General features: G+C 33.1%; 6 protein-coding genes and 1 long non-coding RNA gene across 25 annotated transcripts in view; 4 read left to right on the top strand and 3 right to left on the bottom strand.

Moving 5' to 3' along the window:
- LOC122567790 (tubulin polyglutamylase TTLL5) overlaps positions 1 to 6,057 on the top strand; it is a 36,145-nt gene extending 30,088 nt beyond the window's left edge. For 4 of the 6 annotated variants that reach the window (XM_043726782.1, XM_043726781.1, XM_043726783.1 and 1 more), the window contains 10 exons: positions 104 to 317; positions 580 to 836; positions 914 to 1,113; positions 1,191 to 1,420; positions 1,499 to 1,694; positions 1,771 to 1,936; positions 2,013 to 2,153; positions 2,245 to 2,404; positions 2,462 to 2,628; positions 2,719 to 6,057. In XM_043726782.1, coding sequence (XP_043582717.1) covers positions 104 to 317; positions 580 to 836; positions 914 to 1,113; positions 1,191 to 1,420; positions 1,499 to 1,694; positions 1,771 to 1,936; positions 2,013 to 2,153; positions 2,245 to 2,404; positions 2,462 to 2,628; positions 2,719 to 2,941 — 1,954 coding nt within the window. In that variant the 3' untranslated portion in view covers positions 2,942 to 6,057. The remainder of the gene's footprint in view (positions 1 to 103; positions 318 to 579; positions 837 to 913; positions 1,114 to 1,190; positions 1,421 to 1,498; positions 1,695 to 1,770; positions 1,937 to 2,012; positions 2,154 to 2,244; positions 2,405 to 2,461; positions 2,629 to 2,718) is intronic. The other 2 variants (XM_043726785.1, XM_043726784.1) reach the window with 2 other exon arrangements.
- Positions 6,058 to 6,194: 137 nt separating this feature from the next.
- LOC122567801 (putative zinc finger protein 735) lies at positions 6,195 to 16,059 on the top strand. 6 transcript variants are annotated; one of them, XR_006316893.1, is made up of 7 exons: positions 6,195 to 7,041; positions 7,143 to 7,480; positions 7,554 to 7,694; positions 7,754 to 7,819; positions 7,892 to 7,956; positions 11,608 to 12,819; positions 15,925 to 16,059. XR_006316893.1 is itself a non-coding variant. In XM_043726820.1 (7 exons), exons 2-7 carry the CDS (start codon positions 7,148 to 7,150, stop codon positions 10,729 to 10,731), a joined length of 1,539 nt encoding a protein of 512 aa, XP_043582755.1. In that variant the 5' UTR covers positions 6,195 to 7,041; positions 7,143 to 7,147; the 3' UTR covers positions 10,732 to 11,585. The 6 variants fall into 6 exon arrangements, 5 of the variants coding, with proteins under 5 accessions (XP_043582755.1, XP_043582757.1, XP_043582753.1 ...); XM_043726820.1 differs by lacking the exons at positions 11,608 to 12,819; positions 15,925 to 16,059 and adding exons at positions 9,520 to 10,436; positions 10,715 to 11,585; XM_043726822.1 differs by lacking the exons at positions 11,608 to 12,819; positions 15,925 to 16,059 and adding exons at positions 8,411 to 9,083; positions 9,520 to 9,728.
- LOC122567813 lies at positions 13,157 to 15,723 on the bottom strand. Of its 4 annotated transcripts, none has more exons than XM_043726845.1 (6): positions 14,250 to 15,723; positions 14,053 to 14,193; positions 13,803 to 13,973; positions 13,526 to 13,720; positions 13,378 to 13,460; positions 13,157 to 13,287 (listed from the first exon to the last, which is right to left on the bottom strand). In XM_043726845.1, the coding sequence occupies exons 1-5, from the start codon at positions 14,442 to 14,444 to the stop codon at positions 13,410 to 13,412; spliced, it is 753 nt and encodes a 250-aa protein (XP_043582780.1). In that variant the 5' UTR covers positions 14,445 to 15,723; the 3' UTR covers positions 13,157 to 13,287; positions 13,378 to 13,409. The 4 variants fall into 4 exon arrangements, with proteins under 4 accessions (XP_043582780.1, XP_043582781.1, XP_043582779.1 ...); XM_043726846.1 differs by lacking the exon at positions 13,157 to 13,287 and having other exon boundaries at positions 13,323 to 13,460; positions 14,250 to 14,453; positions 14,555 to 15,723; XM_043726844.1 differs by lacking the exon at positions 13,157 to 13,287 and having other exon boundaries at positions 13,323 to 13,460.
- On the top strand, positions 15,998 to 18,318 carry LOC122567803 (transferrin receptor protein 1). Its single transcript, XM_043726825.1, has 7 exons — positions 15,998 to 16,817; positions 16,887 to 17,023; positions 17,090 to 17,311; positions 17,374 to 17,555; positions 17,631 to 17,823; positions 17,911 to 17,992; positions 18,091 to 18,318. The coding sequence occupies exons 1-7, from the start codon at positions 16,540 to 16,542 to the stop codon at positions 18,290 to 18,292; spliced, it is 1,296 nt and encodes a 431-aa protein (XP_043582760.1). The 5' UTR covers positions 15,998 to 16,539; the 3' UTR covers positions 18,293 to 18,318.
- A 77-nt stretch (positions 18,319 to 18,395) lies between these two features.
- LOC122567817 lies at positions 18,396 to 20,017 on the bottom strand. The gene is made up of 3 exons (XM_043726852.1): positions 19,690 to 20,017; positions 19,091 to 19,276; positions 18,396 to 18,884 (listed from the first exon to the last, which is right to left on the bottom strand). Exons 1-3 carry the CDS (start codon positions 19,753 to 19,755, stop codon positions 18,561 to 18,563), a joined length of 576 nt encoding a protein of 191 aa, XP_043582787.1. The 5' UTR covers positions 19,756 to 20,017; the 3' UTR covers positions 18,396 to 18,560.
- Positions 18,902 to 26,010, top strand: LOC122567798 (L-asparaginase-like). 6 transcript variants are annotated; one of them, XM_043726813.1, is made up of 9 exons: positions 18,902 to 19,155; positions 22,699 to 22,851; positions 22,946 to 23,057; positions 23,176 to 23,290; positions 23,666 to 24,002; positions 24,445 to 24,759; positions 24,838 to 25,142; positions 25,221 to 25,394; positions 25,467 to 26,010. In XM_043726813.1, exons 2-9 carry the CDS (start codon positions 22,734 to 22,736, stop codon positions 25,827 to 25,829), a joined length of 1,839 nt encoding a protein of 612 aa, XP_043582748.1. In that variant the 5' UTR covers positions 18,902 to 19,155; positions 22,699 to 22,733; the 3' UTR covers positions 25,830 to 26,010. The 6 variants fall into 6 exon arrangements, with proteins under 6 accessions (XP_043582748.1, XP_043582744.1, XP_043582747.1 ...); XM_043726809.1 differs by having other exon boundaries at positions 21,853 to 22,851; XM_043726812.1 differs by lacking the exon at positions 18,902 to 19,155 and adding an exon at positions 21,853 to 21,925.
- LOC122567820 lies at positions 20,383 to 21,701 on the bottom strand. Its single transcript, XR_006316895.1, has 2 exons — positions 21,467 to 21,701; positions 20,383 to 20,881 (listed from the first exon to the last, which is right to left on the bottom strand). It is a non-coding gene; the product is annotated as an uncharacterized LOC122567820 (long non-coding RNA).
- Positions 26,011 to 26,028: the final 18 nt, after the last annotated feature.

Raw genomic sequence — 26,028 nt, 5'->3', positions numbered from 1 at the left:
TACAAATTACTAAATTACAGAGTAGAGCTGCTTCCTTATTAGCCGTTACGATTAGTTGTTTAGCTGTACGAATTAAATCAATTTTTTTTAATCTCTGTCGTAGGTCGTACGAGATAACCCGCAAGGATCGACTGTACAAGAACATAGAAGCGATGCAACGCAGCAAGGGTCTACGGAATCTGGACTTTATACCGCAAACGTTTCTGCTGCCTAGCGAATCGAGGGAATTACTTACGGCGCATTTCAGGTACCGCGGGCCCTGGATTGTCAAGCCAAAAGCCAGTTCCCGCGGACGTGGCATTTATATTGTTAACAGCGTGAGCATCATAATTTCTAGCTCTGAATATAGATAACGTGGCCTGCACCCGCATGCTTGTTTTCGCACACCGTCGTACTTAAAATATTGTGATAAGAAGGCTCCTATTACCAAGCGTCATTACATACTCTATTTCATCGTAGAATCAACTTTGAGAATAAAGGCGTAGTTACCTTTCTTTCCGTATATTTACTATGCATAATATATTGTCTACATACGTATATATGGAAGAATTGATTTTCGTGCACGTTCTGTACTTGCAGCCTGAAAAGATTCTTACGGACGAATCTGTGATCGTTGCGCAGTACATAAATAATCCGCTTCTAGTCGACGGGCACAAATGTGACTTACGGCTGTACGTAGCCGTGACGAATTACGATCCACTGTTGATCTACCTGTACGAGGAGGGCTTAGTGAGATTCGCCACGGTGAAGTACGACGGTGGCAACCAGTATATCTGGAACCCCTGCATGCATTTGTGCAACTATAGCATCAACAAATTCCACGTGGATTACGTAAAGTAAGCAGAACCGTTTTCACCACTGTAGACATCCCGCCTGAACGAGAATTACTCCGTTATTCTAAATCGTCTTGTAGGAGCGAAGATCCAGATGCGGAGGATGTAGGCCATAAGTGGACTTTGTCGGCGTTACTCAGACATCTACGTTCAATGGGACAAGACACGGAATTGCTGATGCAACGCATAGAGGATATTATCATAAAATCGATTCTTGCGACTGCCTCTGGAATCGTCAGCGGAGTCAAGCAATTTGTCAAACATCCGGAAGCTTGTTTCGGTAATTATTACTTCGTCGAATATAAAATAGGATATAGACTAGGACATTCCAATAAATATTGTTTATTGCTGTTCTAGAACTATTTGGATTTGATATTTTAATCGATGACACGTTGAAACCATGGTTACTGGAAGTGAATTTAACGCCATCATTGGGATGCGATTCTCCGCTCGATGTTAGATTGAAATCGGCTTTGATAGCCGATTTACTTACTCTGGTTGGTATACCTGCGATCGATCCAATGTTACGACCGCAAAGCACGCACCTGAACCGATCCACAGTGACTTCTACTAAAAGAATAGTTAACGTAAGTTCTATATCGTGAGTTCTTGACTGAATATTCGAGTGTTATGAGTCATCAATCGAGGATTTTATTTGGTTACAGTGTAGGAGAGTACATTCAGCCGAAACATTATCACAAAGAAAAAAGAACAGCAGTAAAAGCAATATCAATAAATCAGGATTAACGTCCGAACAGCAACGAATAGTAGCATCGGCGAAAGCTCAATTCGATCGACGAGGAGGATTCGTTCGCATATTTCCTAGTCCAAAATCGTGGGAGATGTACTCACAATATTTAGGTAAATATTTGAAAGCAATATTTTTATGAGTTTTATTTTGATTAATATCGCATTAAATATTATTTTGTATCTTCAGATCCAACCACGGGTATACCAATAGCTTCGGATCCTTTGGGTCCAGGCAGAGTTCCACATCAAATTAATACGAATCATAATTTAATGTTACACGAACAATTATTTCCCGCTGCTAGTCGTACTACTGACTTTATCATTCCCGAGGTTACATTGGACAGATTGTCTAGGTATTTTTGTGAAAATAATAAAAAATTCAGAAACCTATCGTTAAATAATAATATACAATTCCTATATACATTATAGATACGAAAGATATGAGAGAGCTTTGGTAAAAGGGCACAAACAAAGCTTAGATCGTGGTAGTAGTAAAGAGAATATCGATATAGATAAACATAAGTATAAGAGCCAGGTGGTGCAATCTATGCACGAAGGAAATAAACTTAGGTTGGCTATATGATCATCAAGTTATATATATGATCGATATCGTAGAGTTTGCAAACTCATAATGTATTACATAATTAACGAAATTTTTCAGTCCTGGAGAAGCTAGGAAGGCCTTCGGTTTATACTTAGGACATATATTACGTAAAATATCACAGCCTAATGCGGATCCAACATGCTGCGATCTTGTGATGAAATTTCTTCAACAGTCGGCTAGTAATTTAAGGACCCCATTTTTTTTTACGGTACGTCGTGTAAGTATATTGCTTAGAATTTTATATATTATAATTCAATTACTTCTCTCTATATAGTTACCAAGTAGTAAATTGAGTGATAAAGATCGTGCTGCTGTCACGGCTAAACAACTCTCAGACTTTTTACATTTATACAATCGAGAGACAGATCTTTACGCGGATACAGTTGACCGTCCACGTACTGTTCCGAATCGACTTTTCCAAAAGTTTTTAGTCGCGGCAAGGTAAGTTCGTAGTTAGTTTCTTTTATCTCATTTATATCGTTAATTATTAATATGCGATACTGTCTAACGTGCAATCTAATTATTAAATAGCGAACAAGATCTCGATGATATATTAATTCTACAAACGAGGCTATACAAGTGCGCTCACAGTTTTTTGGGAAGAAGCGGTTTCGCAGGAAGTCTACCTGGTCCTAATTTATTGGGTTCTTTACCCCACATTACGTCTCGCGTATATTCTAACGCTGCAACTAGCGAACAATGCAAATGTAATCAGTCATCAATTACTAGGCCTATAAAAGCTGCGCGTACCTAGCTGTACAATGTGTGAATATTTGTTATAGATACGTCTGTTCGTTAAAAGTACTATGTACGGCTACTCTAGGACTTCCCAGTACAAGTGGACAATCATCCACGTATATATAATCTTAACGTTTCCCATATAAATATAGCACAGAAAATCATCATAAAACTAATATTTTGGGTACGCTTGAAAAGTGCTTTAATATTCGCTTACCTATTATAAAGTAGAAGAAAGAAAAAGTCCGTTATACGATACTTCCAACGAATAATATCCCGAACCTTCTTGAAGAAGTTTTCTTGGCCTCTCTAATCGATTTCATATTCTTACATAACAATTTTACCTTAAAACTAGTCTTTAGCATCAAAGATTCGAAGCTAGATAGGGAATGATCTTAAAATAAAGGAAACGCTCACGGATTTAGGTTTTGCGAGTTTTATCGTATAAAACACGTGGCCAATTAAAATTGAATCGTTTTAAGATACAACAGAAATTTTAAAGAATAAATAATTCAATTAATAAATTTTAAGGACGTTCACGTTATCGGCCTACGTAACAGGCAATTAATGTTTACTTCTTAAAATAAAATATCAAATTTATTGATCGTGAATAATCTTTTACAACTTTTACAAAAATATTCAGTTTGACATGCTTATTTTACCATTATATATTAATCATTTGAATATATAACTTTATACAGATCGATTTAACACTTAATTTCATTTAATTAAAATATATATCTTTTATCAGAAATTTAGACGGTATCTTAATAATTAACTATCATTCTTAACAATTTTATCAAAGATGTTCCTATCTAAATTATATTTTTTTTCAATTAAAATAAACATATTTATTTGTATCAGCTTATATTAGATGCCTCCTTCTGTCTAGCCAAGTTGAAGGCAGACGCATAAAAAATTAGCATGTGTTTTTCATTGTAATCTTATTTAGCATTTTGTTCGACAGTCTAAATTCGTCCATAAAAGATCTAGAGATAGACGTAAAATATAGTAGTTAAAAAAATTACATACAAACATTCAACGAATTGAATTTTTGCGAGTATATAGCTTAGGAAAGAAAATCGGTTTAAGAATTTTTTCGAGATCAATTTTTCAAAGTGCAATAAGAACAAATGATTAATAAATTAAAACTAGGCTCGTTATAAGATACAGACATATTTGTATAGAAATAGTACATATACGGTATACATGTATATGTACAGTATACACCTAATTGTACAATGATTTTTAGTCGTGACTCGGTAATACGCCTGATAATATTAAGTTACATGCATTCAGTTTGAAAGAGACATGTGCCACAGCTTTTATGATTGTGGTTACTAAATGAAAAATGGGAAATGTTGGGCGACACGATTGGCAGGTACCAATCCATTAGATTAAAATCGTATAGGTCTTATCCATCCATATAATGCCGTCAGTATTTAAACAAGGATTTACAGCTTATTCTTCCAAGAAATATAATGTCATTTGCATTTTACAAGCTTTCTACCATTGCACGCGAAAAAAAAACGGAACAAAATTGTATCTTTCCAGTTGCGTTATTAAATCAAAATAGGAAATCCTGGTACACATATATTCAACTCATTTGCTGTGATATAATCGCATATGACGGCATAAGTATCAGTTGAGCGCAGTATCTTTTACTCAATGGCATTCAATGTTATGTATAACATGTTATCGCAGTGGGTTGATCTCACATGAGACGAAAGTCTTAATGTTATCCCTTACTAAGCACAAAGAAAGCTATTGTTCATTGTAGCAGCGAAGAATATTGTTATTGCATAATTGTATTCGTAGCCGGACACGTTATAATCAGTTAAACGGTACGTTATCAGTTTATGTTTTGAAGTTTAACGCATCCACCTAAACATACAACGAGTAGGCTTAAAAATGTGGTTCTAAATGCGTGTTGACCATATTCATTTCGTTTTGTCCCGTTGAATTTCACACTTTTCGCATTAACTTTCATTTATAGTGTAACGTATGCGTTATTTGCATAAGTTTAGTAGAAATATTTCGTATAGATATCTATTGTTAATTCGAACAATTAATATATGTATTTATATCAACTGAAGAGACATTATTTTTTAATTCATACAATATTATTTTTTTATATACACGCTACACATCACGTTTCATTGCCCGAATTTATATCTACACCTTGTGTCATAATATAAGCGGGATGTTTTGCAAAAAAATACTCTAGCATATCGGTTCAATGTCCGTTATTTGCGTCCATCCTAAATGTATAAAACATTGATATCGTAAGTCAAGATTATCACAAGAAGTGGTACGTACTGCCATTATTTTGTAAACATATCTTTTCTTTACAACCGTAATGTATTTTTTATATTGTCAGCAGTTTTATTTAAATAGACGTGCTTTATGTGTTTGAAACGTCAGTCGTGTAAAATAAAAATGCACAACAATTTCACTTATTTTTTAAGATTAATATTAGTCACGATTGTTTGAATGAAAAAACATGAAAAAAATAACTTTATAGTGTTCATGTATGTTTTAAATGTTTTTTGATTTCGTAAAGCGGCTAGCGATAAGTATACAATCCTAGCAAACGGAGAGTATATCGAAGTTACATTTACACAGATCGAGGGAAGGCACGAAATGTTAGGAAGCTTATAATTATATTAGCAAATATATACATATACTTAACGTATCGTTCTTGTACTTAAATGTTCACAATCTGTTATGCCAAATGCTTTCTGTATTCGTAAATGCGAAATATTTATTATGTTGTAATACAGTGCGTGACTGAAAAGTTTTTGAAGAAGATATAGATATCAATTCATGCGTAAAATATCAAAAATTTTTTCTTTCCAATTAATGACATTTGTCTTTGAATCTTATGCAGTAAGTTTGTTAAAAAGTTCAGAGCGTAATTACTTGTAAACTTTAATTAAAGAGGGATGTTGAATTTAAACAATAGTAAAAGTCGTCGGGAACGGTGAAATTAGCAGATGTATATATAAAAAAGGAAATTGTTATTACATACCTCCGTGTTGCGTATGCAACACTCCCTTCCTACCTGTGATTTGTAAAATTTACTAGTCAGCTTACTGCATTTACTATAAATAAAATATTGTAAGAAAACAATCGCTATGTATAACTATTTTATTATAATCACCGAATATAAATAATGCAATCGTTACTCGGGAATATAACAGCATCGAAACGTCGGTATACAAAATAAATTGCAACTAAGCAAATATTTATTATTGTTAAAAATCTATTGTTGATTGTTATATAACCGAGTACTATGCAGCCTTCTTAAGTCTTAAAAATTTAAATCGTACCGAAAGGCATCGATTGTATGTACCTACAAGCAAACATATTTTCGCATTGTAAAATTATCTTCAAATTCAAGTATTTAAAATAAAATGTAATGAATCGGGATATGAATTCCATGCTCTTACATATAATGTACCTTAATTAAATATATAATTTATACGGAAATTTAAATCAGGATTAAAGCGCTCTTCTTAGTTCGATGGTCCCATCGCTAGCTGGCGTTGAAAATTGAACATTTTTCCCCAGGAATTAATCCTCCATGTTTTATCTAGAAATTAAAGTAGTGATTATTATGACGGAATAATACTTTCCATCGGTTTATTCATAACAATTTGCTCGTCTCATCATGTCGGAGAAAGTTACGCGAAACTTGAGAAATTATTAGAATTGCAAAGTAAAATATAATTAAAATAGCCTTATATTAATTAATTATATATGTTACATACAGATAAAGATATTCTTTACTTTTTCTTCGATTGTGCAACGAAATTAATCGGCGCGAAAATGACACGTAAAGAACCGAAACTTTGTAAACATTTATGATGATGCTTACTAACTAAAAATATTCTATAAATATTTCACCTGCCTAAATGGTCGAGAACAGAAGAATAATGGATTTGAATTGTTAAAGAATGACGTATCAGATGCTTTAATAAATATAGTGTTTGTGGTATTTGGAAGAAAATGAAATTCTAACACAAACGAAGATTCAGTTACAATTTCTGATTCGTGTATGTAAAGTGAAAAAAAAAAATACTGCATTTATATTTTTATAAAAATATTTTTTTTGTGAGTATATTCTTTATCTCAGAATCTTTATAAAATCAATATTGCATTCATAACAGAGAGGTCACAACAGCCCTATCAAACTTTTATATTTAACATTCTAGGTACAATGGACTCTGAGAGTTCTGTTATATTGGAATCATGCGGAGAACATTCAATTTTAATTCAAACAGTAAAAGACATGGTTAATGTAAATACACATACTGAATTACAGAGTGAGGAAGGAGGGTTTTTCGTAGTAACAGATGTTCAAGATGAGCAACAAAATGTGATAGAAGCTTCAAATGAGCAATCAACAGTAGAACAATCTGATGTACAATTTTCATGGTCTAATTTATGTAGAATATGTGCAAATGTCAATGATCATTTAATCCCAATATTTGAAGGAGAAGGTCTACAACATGACTTATGTAATAAAATACACAAATATTTACCAATATGTGTATGTATTTATTTTTTATTCCTTATTATTTTTATTTATACATATAGAATGTCACATAAATTATTTTTCATAGGTATCTGAAAATGATACACTTCCATTACAATTATGTTACCATTGTGCTGCTACATTATTAGCATGGCATGAACTATTAGAAGGATGTCTGAATGCAGAAAGAAGATTATTAGAGATGCAAGATGCTTTGCAAGAAAAACAGGTATATACAAAGACTTAGTTATTCCAGCAATTGTTTTTAAATCTGTATTAATTTCACAGGATATAGAAGGATTAGAAACATCTACACAGGATACAACATCTGCACCTAATGTAACGGAATCAGCTGTAAGTATAAGAACAGCACAAATAGTTTTTATCTGTGCATATGCCTTAAATAGTTCTTTTAATTATGTATAGCATCAGCAGCAAGAAACTGTAAAGGATGAAGTCTCTGGGAATTCAGCTGTTAATGATTCAGACAGGTAATGACTTCCTTTATTTAAAACGAGCTATAGAAAGACTATGCAACTATTGGAGCTATGCAACATGTGTAATTGAACGTGCAGAAAATATGCCCAATATAAATAATGTTACACTCAGTACTTAAAATTTTCATAAAATTAATTTTAATAATGAATATGGAACGAAGCAATGTTTCGAAAATTACTTTACATATTGACTATTTCAATTTGGAATATGGAACAAGGATTACTGTGATTTCTTTCGATCAAAGCATTTATATATTGTTGTACACAAAGACTATTGCAAGTGGTCTATGCAAACGTCCTGAGAAAATGATGTATGACTGTGAGATTAAGGATTGTCAAGAAAAATAATCTTATTTTTCTCAAGTGCCATTGATTATTGGATTGAACAAGAACAATCTCCTATGTCGTATAACTGCAAATTCGGAGTCAAGTATTGACTGTTTTGCAGGTCCGGTAGTATGCGAACACCGTTTAAGGTGTTCCTAGATATGCAGAATGTATTTCGGAAGCCATACAGAAAAAAGTTCCAGCTACAAGAAAGAAAGCCTACAGACAATGGAGATTGCGATTCGGTGTGGATTACCGTCATGAATTCGACACTTGATCAACCTACTATAATGTCTAACCAACTACAAGACAATGATGTTACTATAAAGGAGGAGGTTTCTCAAATCTATAATTCAGATAGTATCGAAAAATTAAAACTAGATGACGAGACGTACAAACCAACAGATTCTTCAAATGCAAAAAATGGAAGTAAAAAAGTGAAAGGAAGATGTAAAATTTGTTCTAATAATTCAAAAGATTCAAAAGATCCTTGCGAACATATAAAGAATAAAGCTATCATTGATGTTCAAGAATCTTACCAATGCGTCGAATGCGGAAAATGTTTTAAGTTAAAAGATTCTTTTCTCAGACACATGAGGATACATACAGATGAAAGACCGTTTACTTGTCACGTGTGTGGAAAGCAATTTAGGGACTCTGGTGGTCTTTCTAGGCATTTAAAGGACGTACACGCAAAACTAAAAAATTTTACGTGCGATATATGTGGTAGATCTTTCGCATCGAAAGCTACGAGAGAAGACCACCGTCGAACGCATACAGGAGAAAGACCCTATGTATGTGATTCATGCGGAAAGACATTTAAATCTAAAGCTTCCTTATATATTCATAGTAAATTACACACGGATGAATTTCCACATCCTTGCTCTTATTGTAATAAAAAATTTCGTAGAAGACAAGAAATGTTAGCGCATGTGACCACTCACACAGGAGAGAAAAATTATGGTTGCGACGTGTGTTCGAAAAGATTTCGAGTAAAATCGGAACTCGTTAGACATAAGCTAATTCACTCTGAAACTAAACCTTTCGTTTGTGTGGAGTGTGGACTCGCTTTTCGACAGAAACGTTACTTGAATAATCATATTAAAAGCAGACATATTGAAACTTTACGAGCATGCTAATATGCGATCTTATCATTTTGCTCTACACAGATATTTGAATTTACCAATAGACAGAAAGCATTCAAATCTGGTACATTTATTATTTTTCCAGGTTTGGTCTACTTCAGAAGAAATCCTTCACAACATATTGCTCATGGCAGCAAGCATTCCATAAGACGAATTCTAAAGAAAGTATAAAAGAGAAAATTAATGATGATAGTGATCATTCATTTGAAAGTTATTACAATACAGATTTAAACATGGCAGAAATGGTGAAAGTAATGCTACCTTCTTTGAGAGAAATAAAAAATCAATATACGTGCAAACACTGTCGACGAATTTTTGAAAGAAAATACCACTTATCCCGACATATACTCCAATGTAAAACTGGCAGCTTCACTGAACGCACTATATCAAATGCGAAAGATGTAGATGAAACAGAAGATAAAGATATGAAAAACGAAAATCGAAAAGATTTAAGATTGTTTCAAAAATATAAAAAAAATAAAGTTGAAACGTATCCATGCATATATTGCGATTATACAGTCAAACAAAAAAAATTGCTCGAACTACATTTGTTGGAATCGCATTCAGAGTTTACCAGAAAGAAGGACAAAAAATTAAAATGTGCCGATCGAGAAATGGTTATGCGCGCCAAAATGGAAATCGATGGGAAAGTTTATTATCATTGTAACGAATGTGGTAAAAATCTTTATTCGCCGTATACGTTCTTCTGGCATGTGCGTATACATACTGGAGAGCGACCATATACTTGTCATCTTTGTGGCAAACAGTTTCGTATAAATCAAGGACTAGCGAGACATTTACGAGATACGCATGCAGGCATAAAAAATTTTCCATGTGACATATGCGATCGAATGTTTTCGACAAAACGTAGCGCGGAAGATCATAAACGTATTCATACTGGTGAACGACCATATATTTGTAATATTTGTGGAAAATCATTCAAGCAAAAGGCTTCTCTATTTGTACATAATCGCACTCATTCAGATGTGTTTCCTTTTAAATGTAATTATTGCGATCAGAACTTTCGAACGAGACCATTACTCATGTTGCATGTAAAGAAACATACAGGTGAAAAGCCACACGCATGCGACATATGCGATCGACGGTTCCGTATAAAATACGAGCTAAAGCGTCATCGTTTAATTCACTTCGATGATAAGCCGTGGCAATGCACAGAATGCAATCTCTCGTTCCGACAGAAACGCTATTTAGTTAATCATAAGAAAGTTAATCATAAGTTCGCGGTTCCTATGAAATAATAGAGAAAAATCTCTTTTCAGGTGTAAGTATCAAATGACTGAAATCGATGTAAAACACGAGCCAAGCAATTTGTCTAATAATGAACATACGGAACACCAAAATAATGGTGCCGGAATACAAGTATTGTCAGAGACTGATATTAATATTAACAAAAACCAAAGAACAGAATCTCAAAGAAACTTGGGAATTGCTTCTAAAAAATATAAAAAAGACGTTTCGTCAAAACGAACTTTGGAACAACGAATTGAATTAGCTCATTCGAAAATAATGGTCAATGGATTTACGTACTATAAATGTGATCATTGTAAGAAAATACTTTCAACCTCGTATAATTTTCTAATTCATCTAAATATTCATACTGGAGTAAAACCGTATACGTGCCACGTTTGCGAAAAAGGTTTTCGTTCAGCATCTGGTTTGAACAGACACGTGCATGATGTTCACGCGAGAATAAAGAAATTTCCTTGCGATATATGCGGTCGATGTTTGGCCTCTAAAGCTTCGCGAGATGAGCACAGAAGAACTCATACAGGAGAAAGACCCTATATATGCGAAATTTGTGGGAAGTCGTTCAAACAGAGGGCATCTCTGCACGTTCACAAATCATTCCATTCAAAAGTTCTTCCGCATGAATGCTCCTTATGCAGTCAAAGGTTTAAGAGAAAACAAGAATTAGATAACCATACTTTCATCCATACCAAGCAGAAACCTTATTCTTGCGATGTCTGTGGCAAACAATTTCGTAGTAGAGGCTGTATTAGTCGTCATAAACGTATTCATAATAATCAAGGGTCCTAAATTTGTCCCGTATGCAATGCAAAGTTCAGTTAAGAACGTTACTTGAAGAGTCACAGCAAGAATTTGCATAAAACTTCGCATTCGGTGACATGATATCGGAATGTTTATTTTGCAGGTGGAAGACCGAATCTGATCCTGTTATACAAATATCGACGGCCGAAAGCGAAAGTACAAACGTTGAAGAGGTAGAATACATCCAGTGCGCTCAATGTGATATTGTTTTCGTAAATATGAAGTACCTTATAGATCATATGAACAGCGAGCATGAAGCTCAAATGCATTATTGTCAGTATTGTAAGCTAGTGTATCATGGTAAAGATAAGGATTTTGAGGTTCACATATCAATGCATGGTAGTAATTACAATAAATTAAAAGATGTCACAGAAAATGAAACTTCGGAATACACAAACAAGGTGAAAAAGAAAGACAAGAATAATGAAAAATCTTTTAATCAAGACGTTGAAAAGCCTCCGTGTTACACTTGCAATTTATGCAAGAGAAATTTCACAAAGAAGTGTGAATTAAAAAAGCACATAAACAGACATTCCGATGTCAACCCGATTCAAAATTCGGATGAGACAGAACTTGTAAATAAAGCAAAACAAATAATTAACGATCGTGTCTCTTACAAATGTGAAACATGTAAAAAGGTCATATTTACAAAACGGGGATTTCTACGTCATATTCGTGTCCATTTTGATAAACGGCCATGTAAATGTGATTTATGCGGAAAATCCTATCGTATCGAACAAGACCTAGCTAGACATATACGAGACGTTCACGAAGGATTAAAAAAATATGCTTGCGACATTTGTGGTCGCGCGTTTGCTAATAAAGGAGCGAAAGATGATCATCGAAGGATTCATACCGGTGAACGTCCATACGCATGCGAACATTGCCCAAAAATGTTTCGAACTCTGAATTCAATTTACATTCACAATCGTGTACATACGGATTACAAACCTCATAAATGTTCATATTGTGGAAAACATTTTAGAAGCAGGCAGAGGCTAACTCATCATGAAACTACACATACAGGTATCAAAGCTTTTGCCTGCGAAATCTGCGGTAAAACGTTTTCCGTCAAAGGAGAAGTTGTACGACATCGTGCGATACATAACGAAGAAAAACCTTTCGACTGTAAATGCGGTATGAAATTTGGCCAGAAAAGATATCTGAGAAACCATATAAAACAACATCACAAGGAAGCATCTTCGTGGTTGTTAGCAGAATTATTGGGAAATAATAATTGAAGCACGGAACGTTGAAGTAAATTATGTCTTATAAACATTTTGGACGAGTATTATAGGATAAAATGTATAGTTAGGTATGTGTATTTTACTTTATTTCTTATATCGGTTTTTAGAGATTAATCTAAGATATTACACGTCAAAATTAATGAGATTATACTGTAGCGAAATTGTATGAAATATGAAATATCTACATATCCCTGTTACATCTATAACAGTTGAATTATTTTAAATTCAGTTATGTAAAACAAAGAAAAATTCATTTAAATGAAAAGAAAACAGAACAATGTAAAGTAAACATAAATAATACTATTATAGTTTGTTATCATTCTTTTTATTAACATATTATTACACATTTAATTATGCAGTATTATTACAAAATCAATATCAAATGTTTAGTTGTTGCAATATCATATTTCAGTTCCCAAAGTGTACATATGTGTATCATACATACAGTAAAATACACAAATATGGTGAATGTAAATTTTATAATTAAGGCAATTTTTATATAAAGGGTGTCTCAGGAAATATGCACTTTCTTAAATCTAATTGAAATAATAAAAGAACAATATAAAATATATACCTATCTCATAGTATTTTATAATCTTAAAAAGTCTTAGGAAAACGTGACTTACAAAATTCTCTTAGTTTGCCAGCTTTAAAAAATTTATTTTGTGAAGTGATAAAGCATCAATTTTTTGAATTTTTGTACTAATTCCTGGAAAATATTTTGCATTTATTTTAATGTAATCTTTCTTATATTTGATATAATGTTTGTTTTACCTGTTCTATGACTCCTGCCTTATCATCTTTCCCCACAGAAGTGTTCTTTTTATCAATGTTGCTTATAGATAGTTTCTTAATATCAATATTCTCCAGTGTACTAATATCAATATTTTTTAAATTATTTAGGTATAATCTTTTCAAATCATCCACAACTTGTGTAATATCTACAACTTTCTTTGATGTTTTATATATCTAATAAAAAAAACATTAAATAATATTCATACATTTCTAATAAAAAGATAAAACATTTTTATAAACATAAAAATGAACTTACAAAGCTGGTTTTTTGATTTGAATTCAATATACCTCTTTTTTCAAGACTTTGGATTCTTTGTCGTTCAGCTAATCTAAATTGCTTCTTTTCTGCTTTTGTGCCTCCTACTAAGCTTCGTATAATATTTCTATCCTCAGTGCTTCTCCAAGGATCATAGATTGCTACATTTTCCTTCAGTGTAAAAAAGTATGTAGTCATGCATAACTATTTAAAATCAATATAAAATGATAAATATTTAATAGCCAAAGACCTCTTTCCAATCTTCCATTCTAGGAACACATAGGTTTTTAACTGTTTCCAAAGATACTACTGATATTATTCTACATGGTACTTTAGAGTTATTTGGTTGTCTTTTAACCTTCTCACTACGTGTATTATTTAACGTACGGTCCTGCAATTTTATTTTTTATTATTTTTTAATGCCCATATTTATTCAATTATACTTACTACGTATACCTTCAACAATGCTTTGTTAATTTTGTCACATTTATTTGGATATTTTATTTTTCTCCATAAATTGTTTTTACGAGATTGCACCAAATGGTAAAATAACATGCCTCTACGTACTTTACATTTTTTGTATGAGCGTCCCATATTTACAGTTTTATATGAACACGTTATTTTTAAATCTAACATTGACATATTTTTTCTCTAAATTAATGTATTAAGTAATATAAGTATAAATTTGAAAATAATATAAGTTTCACGAATAACGTTTAGTATAATTAATAATATTACTTATTAATACTCACATCTTCAATAAACCTCAAACTTTATTCGCGAATGCTAAGGAAATGGAAAATGGGACTATGAAAATATGGAATTAATCACGTTTCGTATCCTCGTGTCTCTTTCTGAACAAATTAAATTTTGACAGGATTTCCGGTATAGAGATTCCGATTATATAAGAAAATAGATAAAAATAAAAAGATAATAATCCTTTTTAATAAAATTGATAATTTTTTATATCATGTTTTTATACAAAGAATTACAAATTTTGTATTGTTCCATTTTACTTCATTTCTTTTCTTGTAAATCGAATCGTAAGTGGCGTTACAAACAAACAATGACGATTTTCATGGGCAACGAGTTTATAGTGATTCATATGAGTTAATAATTTGGAATCTTCGAATGAAATATACCTATATATCTCAAACTTGTAATGCTTTACATTAACGTTACAAGTGTATTCTTTTTCAATAGATTTATAGTATTTTTTTAAATCATTATAAAAAAAGCTATTGGTTCGTGCTTATTTATAATAATTATTTATTTCTAAATTATTCCTCTCCTTTTTTCTTCAATTATTCATATTAATTAGATATTAAAATAAAGAACCAAATCTCTACAAATTTTTCTGTTAAAAATTTATTTTTAGGTTTTTGACATAAAACCAAGATTTGTTTCGTTGTACAGATTCCACTAATAATTCTTTTCATTTCATGAATTTTTATTTAATTATTGACATGTATTAATAATAAAAGATCTACAATAAAGTAAAGTTGCAAATTTGTTTTTCATAAAATAAGAATAATTGCATAAAAAAGTTGCATATTAAAGAGGATATCATTCTTGACGAAAGTTTCCGCGTAAGGGGAAAGGTATAAAATAGTATATGGATCACTTGAACAATTTTCAACGAAATCTATAAGTGGTTTACTACAATTCTTTCTTTCTTTAAGGCGAATAGAGGAATGTAACATCTGGATAAATACTTTTGTGTAGTTTGAGTTTGAAACAGCACATCTATAGTTAAAACAACCTTGCACGTAAATGTAATACATAGAAAACTATTTATAAGCGAAACACCGTCATCATATTATTGCCCGAAATAAGTTGCTCCACGCAAACATCGCGAAACATTTACATGGTGTTACGATTATAAATATCATCTACGAAATTTATTTCATTTTAATAATTTTAACAAAGAAAGTAATTATTCTAAAATATTTTTACGAGGGCTTTTCTCCATTAATATTAATATTAAATGTGTGTGAACGTTTCGATAAAATATCGTAAAACTGATACCAATTAATTTAATGGAAGTAATTAAAAATTTATTAGTAACCATAAAACATTTTCAGCATATCTTTTTAACGAAATTTTTTTATTGCATGTACAGTACTACAAAAAATATGTTTTTGCCAATACAAATGCCCAGTGATGAATATACAACATAAATATTTTATGATTATGAACTTGTGAGGGTGTCGCTTTCGATTTCATTCGCACATGTCTATTGAGGATATAATAATCGAAGCGTTGGCAGAGAGGTGGAAAGCCGACGAGACGGACTGACAAATATATCAGTGTTATCCCACGCAGTGTTGAAGTAAGTGGTCTACCGGAGACAACGGAAGACCAGTCATGAAAATTTGCATTGTGTGAACACTCAGTCTGATTGAAAGATATCTTTACACATATTTTACTGTAAAATGAACTTCACGCGCTTAAAACTACTATCATCTTCACGATATCTTAGTTAATAACAATTATTTCATAGCAGTGTTTTACATAAAAAATTGATACTCTTTTATTTGATAAGTTTTGAATGAACTTATGTATCAATGGTATTCCTAATGATCCCTTACATTATTTAATGAAAAGTGATGGTTTCTGTTTATTAATATTTCTTCAAATTCGATTGTTTATTCGGTAATTCGCGTGAAAAAGGGCTGTTACAAAGTATGACTGCTATCAGTTGTTAAATTATTTAAAAGTGTATTCAATATTCAATATGCAGCGGGTTCTTAGCTTTCAAATGGCTCGTGGGCTTAGTGAGTCCAGCGAGTTTGTGACAAAACGTATGTGCTTTTCGTTGATATTTTCGATCGGATTTCTTGCTTTATTGGGTGGATTTTTACTTGGCCGTTTTGCCACGCAAAGAGCTATAGAATTTCGTGCGGAAAAGAAGCGCCTTGAATTAGCGGGAAACGGGCTAGAAAGTACGGAGTATCTCCAACGTTTCGTGCTCGAGCAACTAGAAAGGGCGCCTCTTGATCCTGATTTTGAAATGTACGTTTATTCATTGTTTTTAATCTTAATATCCGACTTTTATACTATCTTAAAATATTTATAAAACAGGAAATGGGATTCCTTCAATTTAAAGGAAAATGATATACATCGAGTGAATAATATTCTATCGAATTTATCGCTTATTGAAAAGGTCGTCAAATATCAGTCGTACATCGTGGCAACCACTAGAGGAGCCAGAGAGCCTGGTAAGTTATTTTTTTTGCATTATTTTTAACATAAATCGTATTACTTTACTTACTGTAAATGTTCAGATAGGTACGTAGTTTTATCTGCTAGCGGTGAAGGCGTCGGGATCGCTTTAGAATTGGCAAAAATTTTCAATCAAATTCAAGAAGAATACACGTGGAAACCTCGTAGATCTATTATTTTTTGTTTATTCTCCGCATCTTCAAATCCTTGTCCAGAAATATTGTCCAGCTTTCTGCCTCACAAGATTGTGGCTTATATTTTAGTAGACCATCAAGCTTTACAAGGTTTGTTATCATAGGAAAGTTAGTGGTTATCAATTTTAAACACGCATTTCAATTAATTACAGGTAAAGGCCACTTTATTGTATCTGGATCAGATATTGTACAGTTTATGGTTCTAGAATCTGCTAGCATTGTAAAAAACTGGTTTTCTTATGACAATCAGTTATTGTCCTCAAACAACACATTTTACAATGTTACAACTTCCCGGCTAGCTTTAGACATACCTCATGCAGTACTCTCTTATATGGTAAACAATAGAAATAATTATAAATATTTATATAATAGACAATCTTCATTGCTTGTCTTTTCCATATATTTTTAGAATAATAATATCACATGCAATGAAAATCATCATGAGAGGGAATTGCGTAAAATAATTTTAGCACAAATAGTTGGTCAAACTATTTGGAAGTTCTCTGAATCTTTAATAATAAAATGGAACCCTAGTTATTTTAATAACACTGCCCTTGACGTATTAAAATCTATAAACAATACTGAATTGTTGGATGTTAAAGGTACAAAATACATTGCATATTATATTACATACTATATACCATACTTGCTTTGACTTTTATAATATTAAATAAAATTACTTTTTTTAGAGAAGGTACAGCAAACCTTGGATAAATTGTTAACTAGCATTAAAATTTGTAATAAAAAGATTGATACAGTTGACAACATCAAGTATGTAATTTTTACAAGTTACATAAAATTCTTATGTTTACATGCTACAAATTACAACATTTCAGAAATCCAGAGAATCTATTCTTTTTTTGTTACAGCACACTTGACACAAGGATACTAAATGATTTACTGATGGATTTGGATAGAATTCTTCTATGTCCTGATAAGCAAAATCAATCCAGAACTGATTGGTCAAAACTTTTTAGATCGAATCATGAGCCTTCAAACAAAATCATAATGTACATGAACGAAGTGGTAAAGTGTTATGAAAATGCTATACAACTTTTACAAGATCGATAGAAAAAATATAAAAGTACAAAACATTAGATATGGAATTGTCTTTTGAAATGACTGTGGTAACATTTAATAATTATCATTGACGTTTTTTGACACTTTTACCATATACTTAGCTTAATTTTTTATTTTGGAGTTCCTATTTTTCATTTGCATATCATTATGAATTACATAGACGCAAACATTTATACACATACAAGTTAGTACAAAATATGTATTATTTTTTACCTGTGATAAATCTAATTTATCAATTTAAATGTCCTACAACTTTAAATTAATGTATGTTTCCTATACCATATCTTATTTCTCTCTCAAATTGAGAAGCATCAAGTGTTCCTTCGATAGCTTTGCAGTTTGGATTAAATACAGAATAGGCACTAAGTTCACCTGACTTTTTTGGTTTAGATCGAGTATTTAGACAAATAAATATTAATGTAGACAAAATAAAATATACTGCTCCAAATTCATATTGAATCGCAATTATATACAAGGTACCCCATAAAAGAAAATACAGTAGATATGTCACTGTTCTTAGCACTGTACATTGTGATTGGTCTACACTGTCATCTGAACAGGTACTTTCCGCATCCTGGTCATCCTGCAAGCTTTTCATCCTTAATCATACTGATTTATTGTATAAATTTTACAATAAATATTTTTTCTTATGTAACAAATGTATTTATTATAATATCCTTCAATATTATTCACACCGTATAAAAGAGCATCCATAGCTGGATGGAGAGTCATAGTCACTGTCATAACATTTACAGTATCTTACATGTGTCACACGTAACATAACCTTACCTTGATATCGGATTTTAACGGTGCTGCCACCGAAGAATCTTCACCTGATTTATTTCCATTCCACGGTAGGACGGTTTTTATCACATTCTTAATAGACTCTATCATTTCTTCCCTTCGTTTACGACGTCTATAAGCTTCGAGTCTCTCTTTTATGTCACTTCGAACCATATTGAACGTGACCATCTTCTATCAGAAGTACATTGCGTTATATTCATTCGTAACTCGATATACTTTACGATATAAGTGATACAACAAAATAACAATCATTTTGCAAATGATTGGTCGCTTATCACAACTGTATTATTTGCACATCTTATTACTGGTCGATATGTACATGATGTATACATACTACATACATATAAACTGTCATTAATATGCTATTAAAGGTTGATCGAATGAAGTTCGTCCAATATATGTACATATATTTGAACAACTTATTATGTATAGTAGAACAAGCCGATATTATGTTAAACAATATGATTTTACAAGGAAGATAGGTTAACAAATATTTTTATTAAAATAGTACTAATGGCGAATCAAGCCAAATGCGCAACACAATCTGATTCTATTGACGTTAAATTACTCAATGTATTAGATACTCGGTTACTCGGTGGTGCCGTTGATTTTGGATCTTCTTTCATCATCTCCGGGATTTTGGCGATCATATTTAGAACTATGATCGCGCCGGTTGAAAGGGTTAAGTCGATTTTACAGACACAGGCGAGTAGCCATCAAATAGGACATGCGAAACGATCCGCATACTCTGGCGTTTTAAATGCACTCATTAGAATACCTAAGGAACAGGGGTTCCTGTCTCTTTGGCGCGGAAATGTTCTCAATATTTGTCGATATTTTCCAGCCCAAGCAATTAATTTTTCCTTTTACAATATATACTACGGAATATTCCAAAAAGTTTGTCCGATAGATTATTAATAAGAATACTTTTTTAAATATAATTCTGAAATTTACGCGCGTAAACATCAAATAGTGTTACATAGATGATTGAATCGAAGAATTACAGTCACATCGTTTTGCCATTCATGACTGGCGGTGCCGTCGGTTTAACTTCCTGTGCAGTTCTCTACCCCCTTCATTTCTGCAATACTCGAATAACCGTAGATGTTGGCGACAACAAGATAGTTAAGAGGGAGTTTTACGGATTCAGTGACTGCGTATGCAAAATTTACAAAAACGACGGTTTAAAAGGATTATATCAAGGACTGTCTGTCTCGGTTTGCGGGCTATCTTTATACAGGTTTGGAGTATTTAACAATAATTGTATCAATTGATTAATCAGTCTCAAAAGTATTGACCGTCTATTGAACGAATTTATACATTTAAATATTTCAACTTGATTCTTTATTTCTTACATTATACACTAGGTGCCCTGTATTTTACAAAACTCAACCTACGATTACTTTTGATTCTATCTCCAAATAAGTGTTTGACGATAGATGAAAGGACAACGTACAAATAGATATCGTGACAATAAAAATTTATTTATAATCTCATAGCGTGGTGATGTGAATGAAATATTTTAAATGCATTTTGTAGATCCATTTACTTTGGTCTTTATGTAACTGGTAAACGAACATATTTGAACAATTATGCAACAGATCATGACACAATGAACGCACCATTCTTTATGTCCTTGGCCCTTGCTCAATTATCTTCTTGGATCGCGACAATTGTGTCCTATCCCTTCGACACAACGTCTAGACAAAAAATGCTTTGGAGTGGGCGTGGTCCGAGAAGTTTCGTGCCAGTGCGACACGTGGTCGGTAAAAAATTCTAAAACAATTTTAATGGGAATTTTAAAGTTTAGTTTTAAAGTTTCGTTTACTGAGTACGACTATTCAATACTCCGTCAGATTACTACTATCATAGAAAAAGATGGTCCAATTGGTTTTTATAGAGGTTTAACTGCTAACTTAATGAGTACTCTTTGTGGATCTTTACTTCTGGTTACGTACGATATAGTTAAGCTACGTTTTAATCAGTTAATGGAGTCAAAGGTATTCCGTTTGTAAACTATTTGTTATTTTAAAAGTTTACATTTAAAAAATTGCATTTTTTAGAATACTAAATCCGAAACTTGAAGATTGTTAAGAAGCTTAAATGTTTAGCAAATGTCAATACAAAAGTAAATTTAAGATGATGCATTATTGGATTATACTTATACACATAAACGGTAATTGTTTATACAAATTAATTGTGAAAAAAATAAACCAATGTAAAAAAATAGCTTATAATAATTCATAGAATTTGTTTGTACTTCTTAGAATTTACTACACGATAGTATCAGTGTTTGTTAGGAAAATTATGTACAAGTAATACATAATTTTCTATGAGTCGAAGATTACGAACAGAAATTACCAAGTGTAACATGATGCAATGTTGTGAATCCAAGAATGTGTAACTGGCATTATCTAAAACACGCGTATTGAGTTGGATTAAATAAAAATTATTTATGCTAGATAGATTGTAGACAGTATAATAATCGACGATGAAATTTATTTTAATATAACATAAAGCTGTCACGTTCATGCATTAAATGCATCTTTCCAATTTCAAGCAATCTTTCAAATTCTACACTCTTGACCGTGAAAAATGCGTACTTTGAATGAACTAATCCTCAGCGGTTTCTGTTTTATATCTTGAATAACCTCCATATTTTATATCGGTTGAGAAAGTATTACATGTATTGAGACCTCGATCTGCGTATAATCGCTAAAAATTATATAACAAATCACTCCTTACAGAAACTTCGTAGTGTCACAGTAACATTCTATCGTGACACATAGAGCGCCCACGGTGGAATCAATTTCAAACACAGTAAGTGATACCCAGATGGTGCGTGGACATACATTCGAAGAGGTGACCTAGACTTCTGTTTACTCTGCCGTGAGTGTATCAAGGGTAAAACTGGGAAGTAGGCAGTGCGAATAAAACAGAATAAATAGAGTCTAATAAGCATAGAAATATAAAGACAGAGTACGCGAGTCATACGTGACTGTGTAAGTGGATGCAGTATGGAAATAAAAAGATAAAGCTGCATAGAGGGTTTTGTCTAATCTGATCGGTGTTATACTTACATATTTACTATACGAATGTGTATGCGTTATTATACAAAAGCCATAAGAGGTCTCTATGCAATGTTCATTCTCTATTCTTGTATCACTTTTTCAGCTCGTTCACGCACTCTATTTTTATACCTTTATGGCAATAAGACATTGTAGAGTCAGGTTATTTTATTATTCATCACATATTACATATTTCTTTAGTTTAGTTAAAAATTATTGGTCAAATATGGTTGCGTTTGATATCGTTTTGATTGCACGATTGTCGATAATCCGATTAAGGTGTTCTCCTTAAGGTATTACCCGACTAAGGTAACAGTATTCTAACAGTATAATAAAAGATTAAAAAAGATTATACTTTTCCTATTCCGATAATTCGGTATCGGGTTGAATTACAATACATCGGTGGAGATCATTGATAACACAAAACATTGAACCATGGGTTTCAAGAATTGATGGAGATAACCCTATAGGGGGTCAAGTTTGTTGCCATATGCATGTATCTACACATTGCTGTGTACGTCACAGTTGCAGAATCACGTTGGTAATCACAAGAAAAGAGGATGGAGCACCTTAGAAACAATAGTTCTGGTTCTTTGGCCATTGAAAGTGTCCGTGAAAGTCGTGTGCTCGTTCTTTATACCGGCGGTACCATTGGAATGATTAGAAATGAAGATGGAGGTAATACGTTTCTCTTTCTCTTTCACGTGAAATTGTGATTGAAATGGTTGTCGTTAAAACTGTGAAGATAATACGATTTATTATCTTACTATAGTTCTCGTACCTAAAGCGAACGCTTTCGTGAAAAAACTGCGAAATTATCCACACATGTACGACCGAGAATACGCGGAAAAACGATTCGGATTGATGGGACCGCTTGTGCTTCCGTAAGTGCATAATCGATCTGATGATTGAAAACAAAGAAGAAGTTAATAATCCTGATAAATTCGTAACGGTACCTGACCAACTAATAGGTATTTATTTTTATTTGGTTTTTCTTTAAAGAATGACTGCGACAGACAGCAAACGTGTCATTTATAACGTATTGGAATATTCGCCACTCTGTGATTCTAGTAACATGACAATGGACGATTGGATTCGTATTGCCCATGATATCAAGGTAACTTCTACTATGCAAGTATACATACTTGGAAGTGCTATATGTATGGTTTAATCAGGTATATACATATCTATTCATAGGATCTGTTTCGGGAATGTATGCAAAAAAATGAAAGAAACATGAACACATGTAAATAAAGCTAGAACATAGCGTAGAGATTTTTCCGATACCGCAACTACGCTGATTAAAGTGCTTGAAATATTGCTAATATTTTTTCTTTCGGAAATAAATGCTTTAAATACCGGATACTTCTAGAAATACGTTTTATTTTATTGTAATCTGTAGACAAAGAGTTCCGAAAGAGAAATAACTAACTAACTAACTAACTAACTAATTAAATAAGCTTTAAACTCAACACGATATTTGCTGTTCTAGCAAGCTTACGAACGTTTCGACGGATTCGTAATTCTACATGGCACAGACACGTTAAGTTACACGGCATCTGCTCTATCTTTTATGCTCGAATCTTTGGGCAAAATAGTTATTTTAACTGGCTCTCAAGTCCCAATTTTCGACAGCAGAAGCGACGGTTTGGATAACTTCCTGTCATCCCTAATAATAGCTGCAAATTACAACATACCAGAAGTATGCGTATACTTTGGAACAAACTTGATGAGAGGAAATCGTACCTGTAAAATATCGGCCACTTCGTTCGAGGCGTTCGATTCACCAAATTTTCCACCGTTGGCTAAGGCCAACATCACGATAGAAGGTTAGCAGTTGACCCAATTACAGGATGCAATTCCCTTAATTGACTGTGGTTTTGCTCGTTTCGTGCAATCTTCTTCCACGAGATATTCTTTTGTCCGTTAAATGGAACTCTAAATGCAAATCGATACATTCAATGATAGCGTAATAGGTACCAGATGATATTACAATTCTATGACGTTCAAAGATTTTTATCAGGAATCTATATTTGGAAACTAGTAGTTACATTAGCATTATCATATAAAATAACGTGTTCGTATATGTTAATTTATTGCGACATGCACGTGTTAAACTTCGTTACAAACTACTGTTGCAATACGGAAAATGTAGTTAAAGAGAAGCTGTATTAGCATACATAACGTGTACGATTGTAGTTTAAGAATGTCTTTAATATGTGCCGTTTTATCAGCGTCACTGTAATGTACATATATGTATGTGCATTGCAGTGGATTATCGGGCAATATTCCGACCATTTACGTTGGAAAAGTTTCACGTATACGCGTCCTTGAACAGAAATGTTGGATTGCTACGGATATTTCCAAGTATGACTACGCACTTGGTAAGGACGTTTCTACAGCCCCCGATCGAAGGTGTGGTGCTACAGTCCTATGGAGCAGGGAACGTGCCCACGAACCGAGAGGATATAATTAAAGAATTGTCCGCAGCTACAAAACGCGGGGTCATCATCGTCAATATTACACAATGCGCGACAGGCTGCGTTAAGAATTCATACGCACCTGGAAAACTTCTCGAGGAAGCTGGTACACTTAAAATTATGTTAGAAATTCGCGATTCAAAAATTCCAGCAGATCTAAATGCAAAAGTTTAAAAATTTTCAGGTGTAATATCAGGTTCTGATATGACACCAGAAGCTACGTTGACTAAACTCGCTTACGTATTATCGAAGAAAGAATGGGATTTACAAACGAAGCGTCAAATGATGCAAACGAATCTCCGCGGAGAATTAACTGCTCAACGACCGCCGTATCTCGAGGATATAGATCTTGTGGAGGCAGTTGCAAGATCTTTGAGACTTTCTTCAACGGCGGAACGTCAAGAATTGGGATCGATTCTTTTCCCTGCGATGTTGAACGCTGCCGTGAGGAGCCGTGATGTCGTGAAACTCGAAATCTTGAAAGGATACGTAAGTATGTGTAATTAAGCCATTCATACGATACGATCCATACGATTTTTTTCAAAGTAATTTATACTTTTCAACTAGGGTGCAGATATATCGCAACAAAATGCAGATGGTCGCACGGCATTGCATATTGCTTGCTGCGAAGGTGATTTAAATGTTGTCCACTGTCTTTTACGAATGGGTGCGAACGTTCACATCAAAGATCGATTTAACCGTACACCACTTACCGACGCGATAGAATTCGATCATCACGAGGTATAATATCATTCGAACCTTGTATTTCGCATTTATTCCATTTCATGTCATATTTCCATTTCGATTTTCCAGATCATTAATATTCTAATACATAATGGTGCACACTTACACGGAAGCGCATATATAATAGGGGAGAAAATGTGTGCCGCTGCAGCCGTCGGAAACGTGAAGCGTTTAACGTCGTATCAATTAGCGAACGCAGACCTCTCGCAGAAGGATTTTTCTGGCAGGACACCCTTGCATTTCGCAGCGCTACATAATAACATACAAGCTGTTAAATTCTTATTGGATCATAATGTGGAGACGGAATGTTTCGATAAAACGGAACAATCGCCGCACGATCTTGCCAAAGCGTCGGGTTCCGCAGATACGGCGAGTTTGTTGTTGCCGTTTTATTCCCCGAACTCGCTAGTTACGAAGGAAACTTCGAGATGAAAGTGAAACGACCGCTAGTCCGCAGCTATAACCACGCAATTTTACACAAGAAATCACACCAGACTAAAAATAAAACCCGTGTATCTGCGTTTAAGTGCAATAGTATAAAATGGACATCTATTCAACTATCTTTGTATTGTATTCGCGTCCTAGTTGAAATAATATGATTGCGAAGACGGCGGACCACGTAAATACGTTA

Source organism: Bombus pyrosoma, linkage group LG5, assembly GCF_014825855.1.
Source record: "Bombus pyrosoma isolate SC7728 linkage group LG5, ASM1482585v1, whole genome shotgun sequence".
Classification (NCBI taxonomy): domain Eukaryota; kingdom Metazoa; phylum Arthropoda; class Insecta; order Hymenoptera; family Apidae; genus Bombus; species Bombus pyrosoma.
The sequence above is the reverse complement of the archived record's forward strand: the minus strand, read 5'-3'. Positions and strand labels throughout refer to the sequence as shown.

Excerpts from the sequence above, each read along its gene's own strand:
- LOC122567801 (XM_043726817.1), top strand. The coding sequence starts at position 7,148 with ATGGACTCTGAGAGTTCTGTTATATTGGAATCATGCGGAGAACATTCA. Across the intron at positions 7,481-7,553 it reads ACAAATATTTACCAATATGT|GTATCTGAAAATGATACACT; the intron begins GTATGTATTTAT and ends TATTTTTCATAG. Across the intron at positions 7,820-7,891 it reads CTAATGTAACGGAATCAGCT|CATCAGCAGCAAGAAACTGT; the intron begins GTAAGTATAAGA and ends AATTATGTATAG.
- LOC122567813 (XM_043726845.1), bottom strand. The coding sequence starts at position 14,444 with ATGTCAATGTTAGATTTAAAAATAACGTGTTCATATAAAACTGTAAAT. Across the intron at positions 14,194-14,249 it reads CATTGTTGAAGGTATACGTA|GACCGTACGTTAAATAATAC; the intron begins GTAAGTATAATT and ends ATAAAATTGCAG. Across the intron at positions 13,461-13,525 it reads AGGCAGGAGTCATAGAACAG|GAATTAGTACAAAAATTCAA; the intron begins GTAAAACAAACA and ends AATATTTTCCAG.
- LOC122567803 (XM_043726825.1), top strand. The coding sequence starts at position 16,540 with ATGCAGCGGGTTCTTAGCTTTCAAATGGCTCGTGGGCTTAGTGAGTCC. Across the intron at positions 16,818-16,886 it reads CTTGATCCTGATTTTGAAAT|GAAATGGGATTCCTTCAATT; the intron begins GTACGTTTATTC and ends TTTATAAAACAG. Across the intron at positions 17,993-18,090 it reads GATACAGTTGACAACATCAA|CACACTTGACACAAGGATAC; the intron begins GTATGTAATTTT and ends TTTTTGTTACAG.
- LOC122567817 (XM_043726852.1), bottom strand. The coding sequence starts at position 19,755 with ATGATCGCCAAAATCCCGGAGATGATGAAAGAAGATCCAAAATCAACG. Across the intron at positions 19,277-19,689 it reads CGGCACCACCGAGTAACCGA|AAGATGGTCACGTTCAATAT; the intron begins GTATCTAATACA and ends TACTTCTGATAG. Across the intron at positions 18,885-19,090 it reads CGTTAAAATCCGATATCAAG|GATGACCAGGATGCGGAAAG; the intron begins GTAAGGTTATGT and ends AAAAGCTTGCAG.
- LOC122567798 (XM_043726813.1), top strand. The coding sequence starts at position 22,734 with ATGGAGCACCTTAGAAACAATAGTTCTGGTTCTTTGGCCATTGAAAGT. Across the intron at positions 23,291-23,665 it reads GTATTGCCCATGATATCAAG|CAAGCTTACGAACGTTTCGA; the intron begins GTAACTTCTACT and ends TTGCTGTTCTAG. Across the intron at positions 24,760-24,837 it reads AAAACTTCTCGAGGAAGCTG|GTGTAATATCAGGTTCTGAT; the intron begins GTACACTTAAAA and ends AAAAATTTTCAG.